Source organism: Sceloporus occidentalis, unplaced genomic scaffold (genome assembly GCF_023333645.1).
Source record: "Sceloporus occidentalis isolate IW3139 unplaced genomic scaffold, rSceOcc1.0.p SCAF_4, whole genome shotgun sequence".
NCBI lineage: Eukaryota > Metazoa > Chordata > Lepidosauria > Squamata > Phrynosomatidae > Sceloporus > Sceloporus occidentalis.
The window spans coordinates 4,014,279-4,033,050 of record NW_028316984.1 but is presented as its reverse complement, the minus strand read 5'-3'; the positions used below and the strand labels follow the sequence as shown (position 1 = coordinate 4,033,050).

General features: G+C 42.7%; 1 protein-coding gene across 1 annotated transcript in view; it reads right to left on the bottom strand.

The window, feature by feature from the left end:
• LOC149313439 (chloride intracellular channel protein 5-like) overlaps nt 1–18,772 on the bottom strand; it is a 53,512-nt gene that overhangs the window by 16,099 nt on the left and 18,641 nt on the right. Inside the window, exon 4 of the mRNA XM_089523206.1 lies at nt 18,032–18,138. Within this exon, the coding sequence (XP_089379332.1) occupies nt 18,032–18,138 (107 nt within the window). The remainder of the gene's footprint in view (nt 1–18,031; nt 18,139–18,772) is intronic.

The following is an 18,772-nucleotide window of genomic DNA, read 5'->3' as shown; positions in this document are numbered from 1 at the left end:
AGATCAGGAGAGAGCACCTTGGGAGTCCATGACATGGTTGGTGCACATACAGCAGGCCAATGCTCATATACAAGTACTCTCCATGTGAACCACTGCCTCTGAACAGCAGCTGTCCATCTTCATCACCATGACTGACACAACCTCAATTGCTCTGTCAAATTGCTGTAACTGTACCTTGTGGCAACCTCTACAAGGAAAGCTCCCACATGGAACCATCACAGCCAACTAAAAAAAGCACATTTCCATATGATTAGAGCCAAAAGACAAATGCGGCTGAGGCTCCCAAACCTCTGCCTGCTCCTAAAGCCTTTAGTGATACTCACTGATTTATTAGTGACACTCATTCATTATAGACAGAGAAAGCAGCTTGCTGTCCAAACCTTGGACAGGCACATGTTCACAATCCAAGCTTGGTTATTTTATTTTATTATCTATTTAAAGAAGCTGTGTTCAGTAAATAGGGTATTTTATCTGCCTCTTCTGTGAAATCTTTACACCACATGCCAAGTACTAATGCAACAAAGGGGAAAAATCAAGCCCTAAATATAAAGCCACAGCAATTTATAAATGAAAGATGATCATTACAACATTCCAAATTAAGCTGCTGAGTGTTTACACAGAGTGTGCAGTGTAATTTAAATGATCAAAGAGCAACAGGCGATACTTTGAAAAACAGGCATCCAAAAGGAACTTCAGATTTTTTTTATTTAACTAGGCTACAGCCAGGAGGAAATGAGATATCTCCTAGACTATGGTGCCCCCTTGAGTTCTAATAAGCAGTTAACAGATTTTCTTTTTGATTTCAGGTTTGAATTTCATACTTTTCAATGCTATTTTATGGGAGGGGGGAAGTAAGTCTATTTTATAAACAGAGAAAGAATGTGTGTGTTTTTTAATCCATTTTACCATGGATAGGTTAGCTCATGCAATTTCTGTGCCCCATAATCACCATATTTAGCACATGGGAGTGGAGTATGTTTAGCCTTGAGAAGAGAGGTTAAGTGGTGGTATGATAGCCCTGTTTAAATATTAGAAGGGGTGTCATATTGAAGATGTAACAAGCTTTGTTTTCTGATACCCCAGAGAATAGGACCCACAACAATGGATACAAGCTACAGAAAGAGATTCCACCTCAACATTAAGAGGAACGCCCTGACAGTAAGAGCTGTTCAACACTGGAAAAAACTCCCTCAGAGTTTAGCGGAGTCCCCTTCTTTGGAGGTTTTTAAGCAGAGGCTGGATGGCCATCTGTTGGGGATGTTTTGATTTAGATTTCCTGCATGGCAATGTGTTGGACTGGATGGCCCTTGCAGTGTCTTCCAACTCTATGATTCAATGACTCTGCTCTTGGCACTTATTTTATGTGATACACAGCACTAATGAATTAGTAAAAAATTTCTAATGGCACAAGTAAAGTAAATTCTACACGGACACAAAAGTAGTACAGAAAATTCTTTAGTATTTCTAAAAATTCTTCAGTATTTCTAAAAGTATTTCTTACTATTATGTTTTTAACACATTGTACTCACATAGCTATAGAATGTGTATGGCTTCTTTCATATAATTTTTTCTTTACTTTTAAAATAGCACTAGAGTATGGATTGATTTTCATTTGTACAGTGGTACCCCGGGATACGAATTGATCGCGTTACGAAATTTCCGGGGTACGAAAAAGTTAGATTGAAAAAAACTGTTCCGGGTTACGAAAGATTTTTCGGGTTACGAAATTCATTTCGGCGCGAAATTCAAATCCGAAGCGCGGCTAGCGGCTTTCCAGCGCTAACGGAAAGCCTTTTCGGGTTGCGAAATGTATCGGGTTACGAACGGCGCCGCGGAACGAATTAATTTCGTAACCCGAGGTAGCACTGTATTCAGTTTTAAAACGTCAAATAAACATAAGGACCAGAACATATTATTGTTTTGTAGGCTTCGAAAAGACAGTGACACAGCTCAGAGGCATGCAAAATGTCTCCCAGTCTTTGGGATTGCAAAATTGGGTGAGAGAGACTCTTGCTAGAAACTACCATATATATTTGATTATAAGTCAACCTCATGTATATGTCAAGGGCAGGTTTTGGATCCAAAATTATGGATTTTGATATGACTCACAGATAAGTCAACAGTAAAACTTAGGGCTGTGTAACAAAGGATGCAAAGGGTGAAGCAAAAGGAAAACAGTGCCAGAAAACCTACAAAATTCCAGCAGACATAACTGTTTGTGCTCATACTAAAGGCTTCATGAATGAGACAATATAAAAGGGGTGTGAGTGCTTCCAGAACAGATGACACTCTTGCCTTTCAGGGGATGCTTCCTTTTTGAATAAGAATTAAAGTACGGGAAAGTACTTACATTGACCCATGGATAAGTTAACTCAGGTTTTTGGAGTCAATTTTTTGACTAAAATATCTAGACTTATACCTGAGTATATACAGTAAAAGGGATACCTGGACAAAACAATGGACTGGCTTAGAATCATAGGCAGGATACAGAGCGCCCAAAAAGGGCGGTCTGCTGCTGCCTCCATTTCCACTGGTGGGAAGCCTCAGCCTCCAAACGGCGAGGCTTCCTGGCAGTGGAAAAAGAAACCGCAAAAAGCAGCTTCTTTTTGCGGCATGCAAGTGACACCGCAGTGCACCATTGGCGCACTCGTGACGTCACCTGTGTGCCACGACGTGTGGATGATAGGCGTCCGTTACATCAAAATGGTGGCACCCATGTGAACAGGTCACCGCCATTTTGTACATACTCCATACGTACTAGGGTTGCAGGCATCTAAAAGAGACGCCCCCAGGCAACCCTAGTACGTACGGAGTACATACTTGGGTACCCGTTTGTTCAGGCCCAAAGAGTTGGAAGAAACCTCAAGGGCCATCCAGTCCAACTCCCTGCCATGCAGGAACTCACAATCAAAGCATCCATGACAGATGGCCATCCAGCCTCTGTTTAAAGACCTCTAAGGAGAGAGACTCCACCACTCTCCGAGGGAATGTGTTCCCCTGTCGAACAACCCTTACTGTCAGGAAGTTCCTCCTAATGTTTAGGTGGAATCTCTTTTCCTGTAGCTTGCATCCATTGTTGTGGGTCCTATTATCTGGAGCAGCAGAAAACAAGCTTGCTCCCTCCTGAATGTGACATCCCTGCAAATATTTAAACAGAGCCATCATATCACCTCTTAACTTTCTCATTTGCAGGCTAAACATCCCTAGCTCCCTAAGCTATTTCTCATAGGACATGGTTTCCAGACCCTTCACCCTTTTAGTCGCCCTCCTTTGGACACATTTCAGTTTCTCAAACTCTTTTTTGAATTGTGGTGCCCAGAACTGGGCACAGTATTCCAGGTGGGGCCTGACCAAAGCAGAATAGAGTGTCACTATTAATACCCATGATCTAGACAGTATACAGTTGGCTCTTCCCTTACGCAGGGGATCCGTTCCGAACACCACCACCTCCCTTGCGTAAGGCAAAAAACACATACGCTCAAGCCCCATTAGAAGTAATGGGGCACACACCTGTGGCGCGTGCCCCATTACTTCTTCTGGGGTGTGCCAGGGTTTTTTCCAGCCTACGCTGGAAACTGCATAAATTGCATTGACCATTTTAGCTACTGCATCACGCTGTTGACTTGTTCAACTTCTGGTCTACTTGGACTCCTAGATATATCTCACAGTTAATCTTGTTAAGCAAGTTGTCCCCCCCCCCCATCCTATATCTATGCATTTCATTTTTCCACCCTAAGTGCAGTACCTTACATTTCTCTATGTTGAATTTCATTTTGTTAGCTTTGGCCCAGCTTTCTTATCTATTAAGGTAATTTTGAATTTTGATCCTGCTCCTAATTTGCTACTGCTCCTAATTTGGTGTCATCTGCAAATTTAATAAGTATTCCCTCTATTCTTTCATCCAAGTCATTGATAAAGATGTTGAATAGCACTGGGCCCACGACAGAACCCTGTGGGACCCCACTGGTCACTTCTCTCCAGGATGAAAAGAAGCAATTGTTGAGCATCCTTTGGGTTCGGCCAGTCAATCAACTGCAAATCCATTTAACAGTCACCTTGTGAAGCCCACATTTTACCAGCTTGTTTGCAAGAATGGCATGGGGAACTTTGTCAAAGGCCTTACTGAAATCAAGATATACTATATCCACAGCATTCCCTTCATCTTCCAAGCTGGTAATTTTACCAAGAAAAGAGATCAAATTTGTCTGGCATTACATGTTTCTCAGAAACCCATGTTGACTTTATGTGATTATGGCATTGCCTTCTAGATGTTCACAGATCACCTTTTTAATGATCTGCTCTAGAATTTTTCCTCGTATTGATGTCAGACTATCTGGATGATAATTGTTGGTATCCTCTTTTTTTCCTTTTTTGAAGATGGGGACATTCAAATTCTTTCCTTTTCCTGGAAGCTTGCAGCACCTTCATCAATGTCCACTCACTGTCCTAATAAAACTGACAGCTAAAGTAATGGGTAAAAAGTAAAAACTGGCTGCAAGTATTCTTTCCCTAAAAACCTCGATGAAATTGATGGGTTCATCATAAGTCGACAAGCAACTTAAAGGGGTGTGCACACACAGAGCTGGTTTAAAAGCTGAGGAAGATAATTCAAAAGTGAAAAACAAACTGCCAGAAAAGAGATTCCACCTCAACATCAGGAGGAACTTCCTGACAGTAAGGGCTGTTCAACAGTGGAACAAACTCCCCCTGAGTGTAGTGGAGTCTCCTTCCTTGGAGGTCTTCAAGTAGAGGCTGGATGGCCATCTGTTGGGGATGCTTTGATTGGGATTTCCTGCATGGCAGGGGGTTGGACTGGATGGCCCTTGTGGTCTCTTCCAACTCTACAATTCTATGATTCTATGATTCTATGAATGAGGAAATGAGTCAGGTAATGGGACACAATGACTCATGAGCATCCCCTTTCACTGAGTAGAACTAAACCAGTCCCCTGGTTCTCTAGGGAGCTGGCAGCAATGAAATGAGTGAGATGGCAACTAGAGCAGAAATCCCATGTCTATTCCCCAAGGTGTAGACAGTAAAGATATTATTGGCCTGGAACAGATGGTTTGGAAGGAGCAGCCAGAGGCTGTTCATGCCACAATTAGTCCAGAACAATGGCGACTGCGTGGCCCACTCCCGAATCGAGCTGCCACTGAAGTCCCAAACTGGCGCCACCAAGAGTTCGGGGTTTGATCTGCTCCTTTTTGATCTGGTCCAAAGCACTAGAGTGGCTTTCAGCCACTTTCGGGGCATGCATCATTTGAACATCATGGCCAAAAGCAGTCGGAAGCCGCCTTCTTTGGCCTGTGCATTTTGGGCCATTGTTAAAATACTGCAGTCTCTGTATTTCACTGAGCACTAACCACCTAATATCATTCTAAGAACCTTAGATTTCTGCTTGATTCATCAAGCTGTGGCACTTACTCCACATGCTTACGTTACTTATTTTATTATATTACTTATTATTTTTGCGTGTTGACTGCAAACCTCTATGCAACTTGAAATCTGAGCAGAAAGAAGAGACCTGAACAGAAAAACACAAAGCTAATAGAAATTTAAAAAGTAGAGTAGTATTGTAGCAGACACTGTACATTGTGACCAATGGGTGCACATGCCCTACACTGCTGTTGTGCTGTGCAAGATACATATCTCTGCTGCCGTTGTATGCAGCCATAGCAAATCCCTCCATAAAGCAAACAGGATCTGCCATCTTTAGAGTACTTATGCCTGGACCCCAGCTCAAAAGGCAGCAGGTACAACCTGAAGTATAAAGAAATCTTTTCAAGTTAGAATGTTGACAATTCTGAGTGCTTTCCACCATTACATATATGTAGTGGCAGAATTTTAATGAGTTACATTTCTATGAGGACTAATGTTTCCAGAGTCACAGGAGTATGGCTGAGCTGCCAACTTGCCTCACCATTCCGAATGTCCTTCTCAGCATTCATTTTGCTTCATTCTTTTTGTTCTTGAAATCAGGGTGAAAGATAGTAAAAAAAGTTTCCTCCCTCCCGCCCCCATGGATGTCTGTTTGGCACTGGTTCACCTCTCCTGGCCTTCCGCTCTCTCTGCTTCCTTTTTACCAGAATCAGAACCAAGACTGACCAAGTCCTCATGTGACTTGCGACTGCCAGACACTGAATCAGTATGTGGGGGAATCTTCATTTCTCTCTTCTGTTCTGCTCAGGACATAACATAAATTAAGCCAATCATGCCTGGACAATGTTTTGAGAAGATGATGCATTTGTCCTTAAACTGCCTACTTTGGAAAAATGAGTCTGAAAATCAAATCCATTCATGGAGGTAAAGGAAGTAACTTTTATCTTAAAAAGCATTCCTAAGATCCTGGCCATTTTAATTCACAGGTTACGTAAACTTGCTGGCCAAGAAAAACTTATCAGAAACCCTATACTATTCTTCTCTATTTCTTTCACAGGGTATGCTGCTGCAGCAAATTGCACCTGACACAATTCTTCCTCCAATGCAACCTTTAAAGGTATATCTTCCCTCTTCAGGTCTAACTAAGCCTGTCAACAATCTACACACTACAATTTTTTGGGGAGGCAGATACCTCTGATACACTGTTGCTTCATGAAACAGCACAAACAGAACATTGTAAACAACAACAAAAACAACAAAAACAGGCATTGTAGATCCTCTTCACTTACTTTCCTTAACATGCACCAAAGACAACAGAGTTAAGTTAAAGTAATGTAAACATGTGGGGAATTATGTCCTACAAATGTTTTGACAGTATCATACTTTACTATATATAGCACACAGTGAAGTCTCACCTTACTGGCCTAACCACAAGATTTGATGTAACAACATGAGGGGGAACAGATTTAATCAGATGGAAATTAACGATTAATGTTCTTTTATTTCTAGGCACTTGATCTGAATGCAAGCCAGACCAGTGGATTCCTCTGGTCAGACGGCTGGAAATTCCACTATAGGAAATCATGCTGGTGGTCTCCCAGTTTAGTTTCAAGTAAAAAGCAGCATACTGGAGCACATTAATGAATGCGGCCACCCACACTGGCTAGCATTAAATATTCATTTCAGCAACAAATTTTTAAAAACACCCTCCAACAAAATCAAAGGGCTCATTCTCTAAGCCAAGGTAAGTACAATTTTAGGAAGGATTAGTCAGCTGAAAACAGCTAGTTACTATCCACTACCCACTTTGGCAGCAAATAAACAGCCATAAAAATGTCTAATGCATACAAAGTATTTCATCTACTCAATATACTCATTTATCTAAAGATCAGATAAATAGCTGTCTTATTTCCATTACAATGTAGTCATCAAAAATCAGTGTGATTCTTTGCCTTTGCCTTACATTTGGGAACAGGCATACCAACTATCAGATGACAATGAAGTTCTGGTTAACAAGATGTTTTACTTTTAAATAATGGGTGGAAGATTCTTTGGCCAAGGTCTCATGCCTACCCCCAAAGTGGATTGACCATCCCTTCTATACCTATTTTCTTTGTGGTTGACAGCTGGCATGTCAGACATCATGCTTGGGGATGCTAGATTTGTCCCAGCAGCCTCCAGTTAATGATACAGATTATAAATCCTTCTTGGTGGTGTTGTTGCTGTTGTTGTGTTCCTTAAAATTGTTTCCAACTCATCTGAGACCAAACTGTAGGACAACTGCAGGACAAAACTCAGCCTAAAATGTAGAACATTTAAGAAAAATGGAGAACCTTAAATATCCTACATTTTTAGCTGAGTTATGTCCTGCAGTTGTCCTACAGTTTGGTCTTGAATTTGTCCTACATTTTGTCCCTGGTAATAGTGGACAATTGGTTTATAAGCCCAGCAGTTTTCTGCCAATAGTTATTGGGCTCAGCGGTTATTGACATATATAGTGTCCAGAATGTTTATTTCCTCTGTTGTTTCTCCCTCCCTTCACTCTCCCACTGAAGGTTTTCACTGCTGGAATGGAGTGTTAAACTGGGATTTAGCCCAGCTTCTCAATAAACTCTGCTCTCTTGTTGGGTGAGAAATTGGGTTTTCAAAAATTCATGCAACTGTTTTTCTCTCTCCTAAGCTTCAAACAGGGTTGTGGATGTGGGAAGTAAAAATATGGAAGGGATTTTCCACCTTCATTCCAGTAAAGGTTTCAGTGTAGTACAGTAACATAAATGTGTACACCCAGGTAGAAATAACTTAAGAATAATACATGTCTCCTTTTTAATGTAAACATAAATATTTGTACATGTATTTTATTTTATTTTATTTTTACTGTAAAGACAAAATAGCTCTTCTTCACAGAGTTTCATACCTCGGGTTGCACTCCATGCTAAGATAGCACAGGGTGGGAGAACATGTCCTCAGCAAAGGCTCTTATTAAAATGATTTGGGTGATTCTGAGGGTAGAAAGAATCAAGTTGGATGTAATTGAACTGGCATGAAATAATAAATATGCACACTTTCTTTAAACACAGCTTGCCACATCCTGAAAATCTGGAACCAATTCCTTCTCTTTCAAGATGTTTAAAAGTTGTGGAACTTAGATATGGCAGAAATGTGTTTGCTTTCTGGGCTTACAGCCCTAGCCAGCCTGCTCCAAACCTTTCAACTTCCATATTTCAAGGCAGCCAGACTAGTCAAGCCAATGGGAGAAAGAGACAGAAAATATAAACATATTTTATATTGCCATAAAATATGTCTTGCGGATTTTATAAAATATGTTTCAAGATTTCAAGTGGGCAAAAGACATTTTGCCATTGCTTGTTATCCCATAAGGATGTTACCCGTATAGAACAGAGAAGAACAAAGGGAGGGGATGAGTAACTAGTCTTTGCTGTACAATGTCTTGCTTCCAAGAGAATCTGTAACTGTAGCCGGTGACTGACACACACTGTCTCTGGAAAATAAACTTTCTGCTGCTCTTTAAAGCAGGGGGTGGGCCAAGTGTGCCCAGGGAATGCATGCAACCACACAGGATGGTTTTCTGTAGCCCCCCATAGAGGTCCAATCTCTTTTTTGCATTTTTTTAAAAATTAGGCATGTGGAGGGGATTTCTACTATGTTTAGAGGCCAGTCAAACAAAACTGTTGTTAGTTTTTTGTAGGTTTTTCGGGCTATGTGGCCATGTTCTAGAAGAGTTTCTTCCTTATGTTTCACCAGCATCTGTGGCTGGCATCTTCAGAGAATGCATGCCCTCTTTGGGGTAGTTGGTAGCCCCTCAAAATATCATTTTCTTGGGAATGGGGATGTGAGGGTTTCAGCCTTCCCAGGTCCCTGGTGGAGGAATTCTGGGATATCCTTGCAAAGGGAAGCCTTGCTTTCTGTGTCCACTCTGCTTTGGTAAGAACTTAATATTTTAAAGTGGGACAATTTCTTTTGGCCACTGAGAGGAGGAGGAGCTAGAAATTCTACAAAATTGCTGGTGAATTTTTCTTTTGACGTTCATTTTTATTTTTTATAGTCTAGGAGGGTTTGGAGTACACAGGAGAAGGTCACTTTGGCACAGTGCTGGAGGACATCTCCTTCAATTTTACACTTTTCTGTTCACTGCTCCCTTAAGGGGCTTGTGGGGACTTGTTCACAGGAAGTGAGACAGAGACTTGCCTTTCGAACTAGCTGGTAGCCAGGAGCTCTGTACATAACTATAGTCCCAGTTGATTGAGCTTGCTAACAGAGAAGTTTATCGCACCAGGTTCTCGGCCCGGTCTGGCAGGAAACGGAAACGAGTGGGGGACGGATTTTACCGCACACACCCGTCCCTCACTCGTTCCGTTCCCCCTCTCTTCCCTGCCCATTCCGTTCCAGAGGGAACGCTTTTTGAGAACTGTTCAGAACAGTTCTCAAAAATTTCCCCCTCTGGAACAGATTAAGAACGGAAGAGAGGGGGAACGGAACGAATGAGGGACGGGTGCGTGCGGTAAAATCCGTCCCCCACTCGTTCCGCACTCGTCCCTGCTCCTTCCGTTCCGTGCTCAAAACGGAACGGAAGGAGCCAATGCGATAAAGTTCAGAGTTTGGGGACAAAGGCCAAGCCAGCAGAGGTTCTTTACACTGGTATTTAGCAGGGGAAGCCCACAGTCTTGTTTCAGTGCCTCCTTAAGACTTCTCAATATGGACACTGAAGGACCTGTTGCAGTCACCTGCAACACTTGTAAAATGTTTGTGTTCTTGCCTAGGGATATAGGGAACTTCACCTGCACCAAGTGCAAGTTGGTAGCCCTCTTAGAAGAGAAAGTATATACACTTCAGCATCTTAGAAAGCAAGCGGTTTTCCTGACCAGAACAGACCAGATGGTCTTGGATGGTAAACACACAGAGGAGGTCGCTGGGGAGGAGGAGGTCACTTCACATACTACAGAAGTAGATGGTTGGAGGAAAGTCAAACACAGAACTAGGAAAACCAGGGAACGTTCTGGGAGACTGCAGCTACAGAATCAATTTGAATCTTTGTCTGTTATCAGAGATGATGAGGAAGAGCAGCAGGGACAGACTTCAGGGACAGAGCAGGGGACCCTGGGAGTACCACCAAAGGGAACAGTTGCTGCTAAGCCTCGGAGGAGGCATGTGTTGGTCGTGGGGGACTCCTTGCTGAGAGGCACTGAACCAGTGGTTTGCAGGCCTGACAAGATGTCTCGGAAGGTGTGTTGTCTCCCTGGGGCAAAGATCTGTGATGTGACAGAGAGGCTGACAAGACTTGTCAAGCCCACTGACCATTATCCCTTTCTTTTGGTTCATGTGGGAACCAATGATACTGCAAGGCACAGCCTTCAGAATATCAGAAGGGACTATGAGGCTTTGGGTAGGAAGTTGAAAGAGATGGATGTACAGGTTGTCATCTCATCTCTTCTCCCAGTTGAAGGGCATGGTCCAGGAAGGAAGAGGAAAATAACAGAGGGGAATAACTGGCTCCGCAAATGGTGCCGCCAAGAACAATTTGGATTTTTGGATCATGGTCTGAGGTTCCATGAGGAGAGACTTCTGGCAAGGGATGGGTTGCATCACACGCCAGTTGACAGAAACGTTTTTGCCAATAGTCTCAAAAATCTGATCAGGAGGGCTTTAAACTGAATTATGTGGGGGAGAGAGACAATATTCTGGAAGGCAAAAAGGCTGGAGAAAATAGTCAAACTGTCATAGAGGAAACAAGACAAACAGTGCAAGGACCAAAAAGTGGGAGGCAAAAAACATGCACAGGCAGCAAGTAAAGGGGACCCATGGTCTTCAATGTCTCTACACTAATGCACAGAGCATGGGAAATAAGCAAGATGAACTTGAACTCCTAGAACAACAAAGAAAATATGATATAATAGGCATCACTGAAACCTGGTGGGATGAGCCTCATGATTGGAATGTAGAAATAGAGGGATATAACCTTTTTAAGGAAAACAGGCCAAACAGGAAAGGAGGAGGAATAGCCTTATATGTCAGGGACATTTACACCAGTGAAGAGATCCAGGACATCAATCCTGGAAGCCAGATGGAGAGCATATGGATAAAAATTAAAGGGGAGGGAAACAACAAGGATGTTATGGTGGGAGTCTACTACAGACCCCCAAGTCAGATGGAGGAATTGGATGATGCCTTTCTAGAACAGATGTCTGTGAACATTTAGAAAGCAATATCATAATCACAAAAAGTCAACACGCATTTCAGAGAAAGAAGTAATGCCAGACAAATCTAATCGCTTTTTTTGATAGAATTTCCAGCTTGGTAGATGAAGGGAATGCTGTGGATATAGTATATCTTGATTTCAGTAAGGCCTTTGACAAGGTTTCCCATGACATTCTTGCAAACAAGCTAGTGAAATGTGGGTTAGACAAGGTAACTGTTACATGGATTTGTAATTGGTTGACTGGCTGAACCCAAAGGGTGCTCAACAATGGCTCTTTTTCATCCTGGAGAGAAGTGACCACTGGGGTCCCACAGGATTCTGTCCTGGGCCCAGTGCTATTCAACATCTTTATCAATGACTTGGATGACAGAATTCAGGGCATACTTATCAAATTTGCAGATGATACCAAATTAGGAGGAATAGCTAATACGCCAGAGGACAGGATCAAAATTCAAAATTACCTGAATAAACTAGAAAGTTGGGCCACAGCTAACAAAATGAACAGAGAGAAATGTAGGGTACTGCACTTAAGATGGAAAAATGAAATGCACAGATATAGGATGGGGGTCACCTGGCTGAACGAGACTACGTGTGAAAGAGTCCAAGTAGACCACAAGTTGAACATGAGTCAACAGTGTGATGCGGCAGCTAGGAAGGCAAATGCAATTTTAGGCTGAATCAATAGAAGTATAGTGTCTAGATCAAGGGAAGTAATAGTGCTACTCTATTCTGCTCTGGTCAGGCCCCACCTGGAATATTGTGTCCAGTTCTGGGCACCACAATTTTAAAAGGATGTTGACAAACTGGAACGTGTCCAAAGGAGGGCGACTAAAATGGTGAAAGGTCTGGAAACCATGTCCTATGAGGAACATCTTAAGGAGCTGGGTATGTTTAGCCTGGAGAAGAGAAGGTTAAGAGGTGATATGATAGCCCTGTTTAAATACTTGAAGGGATGTCATTCTGAGGAGAGAGCTGACTTGTTTTCAGCTGCTCCAGAGAACAGGACCCAGAGCAATGGATGCAAGCTACAGGAAAAGGGATTCCACCTCAACATTAGGAAGAAGTTCCTGACAATAAGGGCTGTTTGACAGTGGAACAAACTCCCCCGGAGTGTAGTGGAGTCTCCTTCCTTGGAGGTCTTTAAGCAGAGGCTGGATGGCCATCTGTCAGGGATGCTTTGATTGAGATTTCCTGCATGGCAGGGGGTTGGACTGGATGGCCCTTGCGGTCTCTTCCAACTCTATGATTCTATGTAATGTGGCCCCCTGTCCTTCCACACTCATCCACCCCTGCTATAAAGCCATTGTTTTTGTCTTCACATATAGGAAGTCATTGCTGATGCACTTTTAAAAATAAAAATCAATCCAGGAGTTTAGTTGGCTGTAACCGAGAGCCAGTGTGGCAAAGTGGCTTGACTATGCCTCTGGAAACCAGGGTTCAATTCCTAACCTGGCCATGTAACCAACTGGGTGACCTTGGGCAAATCATATGCTCTTAGATTCAATGGAAGGCAATGACAAACCTCTTCTGAACAAAATCTTGCCAATAAAACTCTGTGATAGGTTTGCCTTAGGGTTGCCATAAGTTGAAAACGACTTGACGCTGAAAACAACAACAACAACAAACTGGACCGTAGCACATCTACACCATCCTACAAAAATTGTTACAATGGCAGGCTCATTTATTGTTAAACTCTTTTTTTAAAAATTTGCCTCCAACCCCCCTCCCAACATATCAATAATTACCTTGTTAATAAAACCCATTACAGTCAGTTCTCCATATCTATAGATTCCTTATCCATGGATTTATAAAATCATAGAATCATAGAGTTTGAAGAGACCACAAGAGCCATCCAGTCCAACCCTCTGCCTCAATCAAAGCATCCCCAACAGATGGGCATCCAGCCTATGTGTAAAAAGTACAAAGAAGGAGACACCACTACTCTCCAAGGGAGTTTGTTCCACTGACGAACAGCTCTTACTGTCAGGAAGTTACTCCTAATGTTAAGGTGGAATCTCTTTTCCTGTAGTTTGCATCCATTGTTGTGGGTCCTATTCTCTGGAGGAGCAGAAAACAAGCTTGCTCCCTCCTCAGTGTGACATACCTTTCAAATACTTAAATGGCAGCCAGGCAGAGGATCCACTTGCACAACCGCCAAGGTGCATTCTTCACCTTCCTGAAGGACAGCCAGCGTGTCTTGAGGCAGCAGTGCTCTCTCACCCTTTGTGTACATTTTATAGGTACAAAAGAGGATGTTTGAGAAGTCCCCCACCATTTGCCCCCAAAGCTGTCCCATTTTTACTGAAGGGCCAGACCCACATGGCAAGCTTGACATTCACCATGTCCCGATTTAGTCCAGAGCGGAATAGGATGCCAACTCCAATGCCTCCACCTCCACTACTGCCACTGCCACCCCATCCTGAGCCTCGACCCCCCATCCCATCGCCGTCTGTCCCCTGCTTTGCCCAGAGACCCATCAAGCAGGGAAACTGCAGCCCAGTACTCCTGAGAGAGGAAAAGGCCCACTCACTCACTTGCCCTCCTCCCCAAGAAGACAAAAAGAACTGGGGAGGGGCTGTCAAGGAAATGCAACATGGGACATGCAGTTATAGAAATAAAATATGTATGTGAGAGTCAGAATGACTAAGCATGAACAATTAAGAAATCACACAGGTGTAAAGGATGATATAATTTAGAAGTCTTGGGAGCCAAGGACAAAATTAAGGAATGTACATTGGTAACACCTGAGACTTGTTACATGTACAAGGTGATCAGATGATGTTCATGGGTTGGACTTGAGTATGGGATGAACAAAAGTCAACCAATCATTGTGAATGTACACACCCACTGGGTGGTAATTGTCTAGTGGGTGGTAACAAACATTTGCTATAATAATTGCTGGTTTTGCTAATGTAACTTGTGGGTAGTTGAGAAGTATTCGTAGAGTGTAGAGATATTGTGGATTGTTGGGCATATAGAGATAGTAACTGTATATAGTAGAATAAAGTAGATCTTTTATCTAAGACTACTGAGTTGTGTTGGTGTCTTGAGTGAAGATACAAGAACCAGCAGAATCCTGATGGTATTTGGAGACATCTGAAGAAGAAGAGTGAGAAGGCTTGGAGAAGACTGTCAGGGTCTTCAGCCTATTCTCAGAAAACTCTGCTGCTTTGGGAGAAAGCTGGTCAGCTCAGCTTCAATAACAAGGTGGTGAGTTACAGCCTGAGGTGTAGAGCAACAACTCCCATCATCCCTGACAGGGGCACCTTCATCTGCTGGTCTTTTCACCTGGCTTTTCTTACTTCCACCACCACCCCTCCCTTCCTGTGCACTTTACTTCTGACATTGGTGCTGGAGCTTAGGGAATTAAAGGGAAAGACTTGACACCTGTTTGGTTAACCCCATAGCTTTCAACTATTGGCTTTGAGAGAACAACAGCAATCCCACAATACACACACACACACACACACACACACACACACACACATTGAGTCAACAATGCAAATATATTCAAAATGTGTTATTCAAATTGCCATTGCAAATGTATTTGAAATGCACGATTTACACTGCTACTGATGTGGGACGGTGTGGATCTTTTAGGAAAACTCTGGAAAAAAAACCATATCAATTACTCCGGGGTAAATGGGTTTTTGGCAGCCTGACCCCTCAAATTTAATCAGCTGCATTCAGGATGTATGTGAGCAACAGAGATTCATCCCAAATCAATCTTGGATTATTTTCATCATCTGAATAACCCCCCTATCTTTATAATGAGGGGCAGTCTGAACTTTGTGATGTTTACTCACAATTAATACCTGTGACGTAGTTTACTTTGGAGTATAAGAGAGTATTAGCTACAAACACCCTTATAGTTTACAGGAATTTAAACAACCCTAAAGGAACTAAGGGAAGGAAACTAAAATGGGAAATGGAGGAATTGCATTGTAAAGATAAGCACAATGTGACTGATTTTCCCCCTGCAAAGTGGATAAGATTTTGTTTTTCTGCATACACTCCAGAAACACAAAGGAAAAAGGTAACATGGTGATCAGTGAGATCACCATGTTTTAAACCTAACGGATCTTGATTTTTTTATGGAAGCAAAGTTAACAGCAGCACCCCCTCGCCCCTCCCCATTTTCTGATCCTGTCCGAATAGCTGTTTATATAACATATGTAACCAAACACATCGAATTTTCATTTGACATTCCCATCCCATCACTTCATTTGCAAATGATGTAAAATTAAAATTCTTAGGGGGTGTTCTCACTGGCTTATACTCCGGGTTACAAATCGAATTCAAGGTATAGCGTTCCTATTTGAACCCGAATTAACTCTAGAACTGTTCTAGAGTAACCTGCAATCGTTCTTACTACGATTCGAATCTGAATCGGGTTTTTTTTTAAAATCCAGGTTAGAGGCTTATAACCCGGAGTAAAAAAATAGAAGGGTCGAGCCTACTATTTTTCCTTGATTCGGGATAGGAATTGGAGTAGTTAAATAGGAACGACCAGCCTCTGAATCGGTTTAAATGGATGGGAGGAGCAGAGCGCGATGGGCTGGCTCGGGGGAGTCGCCCTTTCTGTCCCCATCCATCGTCGCCGTCGCCATCTTTGCTTCCCTCACCCCTTTGTCCGCGGCGGTCTTTCGATAAGAGATAAGGATTATTAATTTTTTTTAATGGTTTACAGGCACTTAATCTCTTCAGCACTTTAAGCGCCTGAAGTCCTGGCCGCTCAAGCACCTGCATCTGTCAAAGGACTCTTAAAGGCTTCCCCCGGTGGATTGCAACCTCCCCTCTGTGTGAGGAGAGCCAGTGAACACCATTTGTAACGGAGGAGAGGGTGGATGCACAGCAATCTGGGAGGAAATAGAGCCTTTCCTTGTCTCTTTCCCAAACGGAATCTAGGGAGACATAGGAAACCCTGAATGTGTGTGTGTGTGTTCCACTTCAACCCACTGCCTTCTCCTCCTTGATCCGATTTTCCTACCCTGGGCTTTGGATGCAGAGTCTCTAGCCACTTAAACCCACTGCCTTCTCTTCCTTGATCTGATTTTCCAAACACACACACACACACACACACACAAAGAGAGAGAGAGAGAGAAAGGAGGAGGCTGGGTCCATAAGCCAGTCTGATTCCATGCCCTCCTTTCCCAAGGCATGTCCTCCATTGCTCTCCCCTGTCCAGGAGGACTTCCAAAATGCCCTCTCTCTCCCTTTGCACAGTCCAAAACCACACACTCATTCACGTAGAGTCCATAAGCCAGGCTGCAAAGAGGAGGAGAGAGGCTGGGCCAGGGAGGTGTGTGTGTATCCCTTTAAGACATCTCTCCCAGGGACAGCAAGGCAGCTTGTGTGTGTGTGTGTTTGCACGCATGTATATATACACATATGAATGTATATTTGTGTGTGTGTGTGTATTGTGTGTGTATATATATTAAGGTGAATTATAAAGTAACAACTTTTTTAATTTATGAAAAAAAACCTCATCTGTAGTTCAAAACCCACTGTAGAAATAACACAGTTTGAGATCCCTTAATCTGCCCTGGCTCAGTACTAAGGAATTATGGGAACTGTTGTGTTTGTGAGACATTTATCCTCCTCTGCCAGAGAGTGCTGGTGCCATAATAAACTACCATTCCCAGGATTCCCTAGCACTTGAGTTATGGCAGTTAATATGGGGAGACACAGAAGAGGACGAATAAGGCTCCTTCTTGTCTGCAGAGACGCAACAGAAGAGCTTCGGATGCAGCCAAGCAGAAGTGCTTTGGGGAGGCAGTTTTCTCTCTCCCTCTCTTACTTTTGTTATTCGTGGGGAAGGATGGCTGAGGGAGAGAGAAAACTGCCTGCCTCCCCAAAGCACTTCTGTTTGGCTGCAGTCATCCTTCTGGCTTGGAGATTTGGGGAGAGATTTTTTGGAGGGGCAGCAGACAATGAAAATCATCTGCATCCGAGGCTCTTCTTGTTGAGTCTCCGCAGACAAGAAGGAGTCAGGTAGTGGGAACGCAGGTACAGGATACATCGGTGCATGTTACTCCGAATTATTGTGACGTCATGATGATGTCGCTTTGATTGACAGCCGAAACAAGTGAATGTGAACGAAAGAGTAACAGAACCTGTTTAAATATACACCGGTTCATCCATGAATGGGAACAAAACCAGGACAATTACAGCGAATCAAAATAAAATGTTAAGTAAATGGGAACAATGAAGATAAAGCGATTTGAAAAGCGGGATAAAACTCGCTGTATTTTGAGTCGCTTTATAATGAACCGCTGTATTTAAAATCGTTGTAAATCGCAAGTGAGAACACCCCCTTACACATTGGTCAAGCAGGTGCCACATTTCACAGTTCATAAAAGACTTGATCAGCATCAAGAAAACAATATCCCATATGTTTAACCAACAATGTCGTTGCATCCCTACCAGCGAACTTACTTGCATTGTCCTGCTGTTTTGTGTTTTTGATAAATGCAGAGAATTTAGAGAAGATATCTATGCCTGCAGTGTTGGATTCACGGTGCTTGGCAGCAAGCTTAGGATACCTAGAAAAAAGGGAAAGATAGTGGGTGTTTTTAAAAAAAATTCCTCCATAAAACATTATACAGACAAACACACCCACTCAAATCTATAATGGAAATGAGCATAGGATTTGCATCTTTGTAAGTGGTTACGTACAATAAATAGAAAGGAGTAGTTTTGCAACAACCTTATTCACTTAGGGACTGCTGTTATGTTACAACCTATGGGCATCCATTGTGAAATAGTACCAGTGGACTGTGCCAATACCGCAATGTGCAATAGGCACAGATTCACATCAGGACACTCCAGATGCTCATGTGGTGACCAACTAGGACGTCCTGTAGTGCAAGAGTGCCTAATGAGCATCAGAAATGCCTGATGTGCATCTGAAGTGCCAGGTGCACATTACAAATATCCAGTGAGTCTGAGATGTGTCTGATGTATATCAGAAGTGCCAAATGTGCATTATAAGTGGTCAGTGAGCCTGAAAAGTATCTAAAGTGTATCAGGAATGCCCAATGTGCATCAGAAATCCCTGATACACATCAGAACACTCTGCTTGCAATTCACTAACAGAGTTTCATCATATTTCTGCAAGATAGCTATAGATTGTTAAAGTTATGAACTGTAGCCTTTAATACAGAATTTCAGCCATGT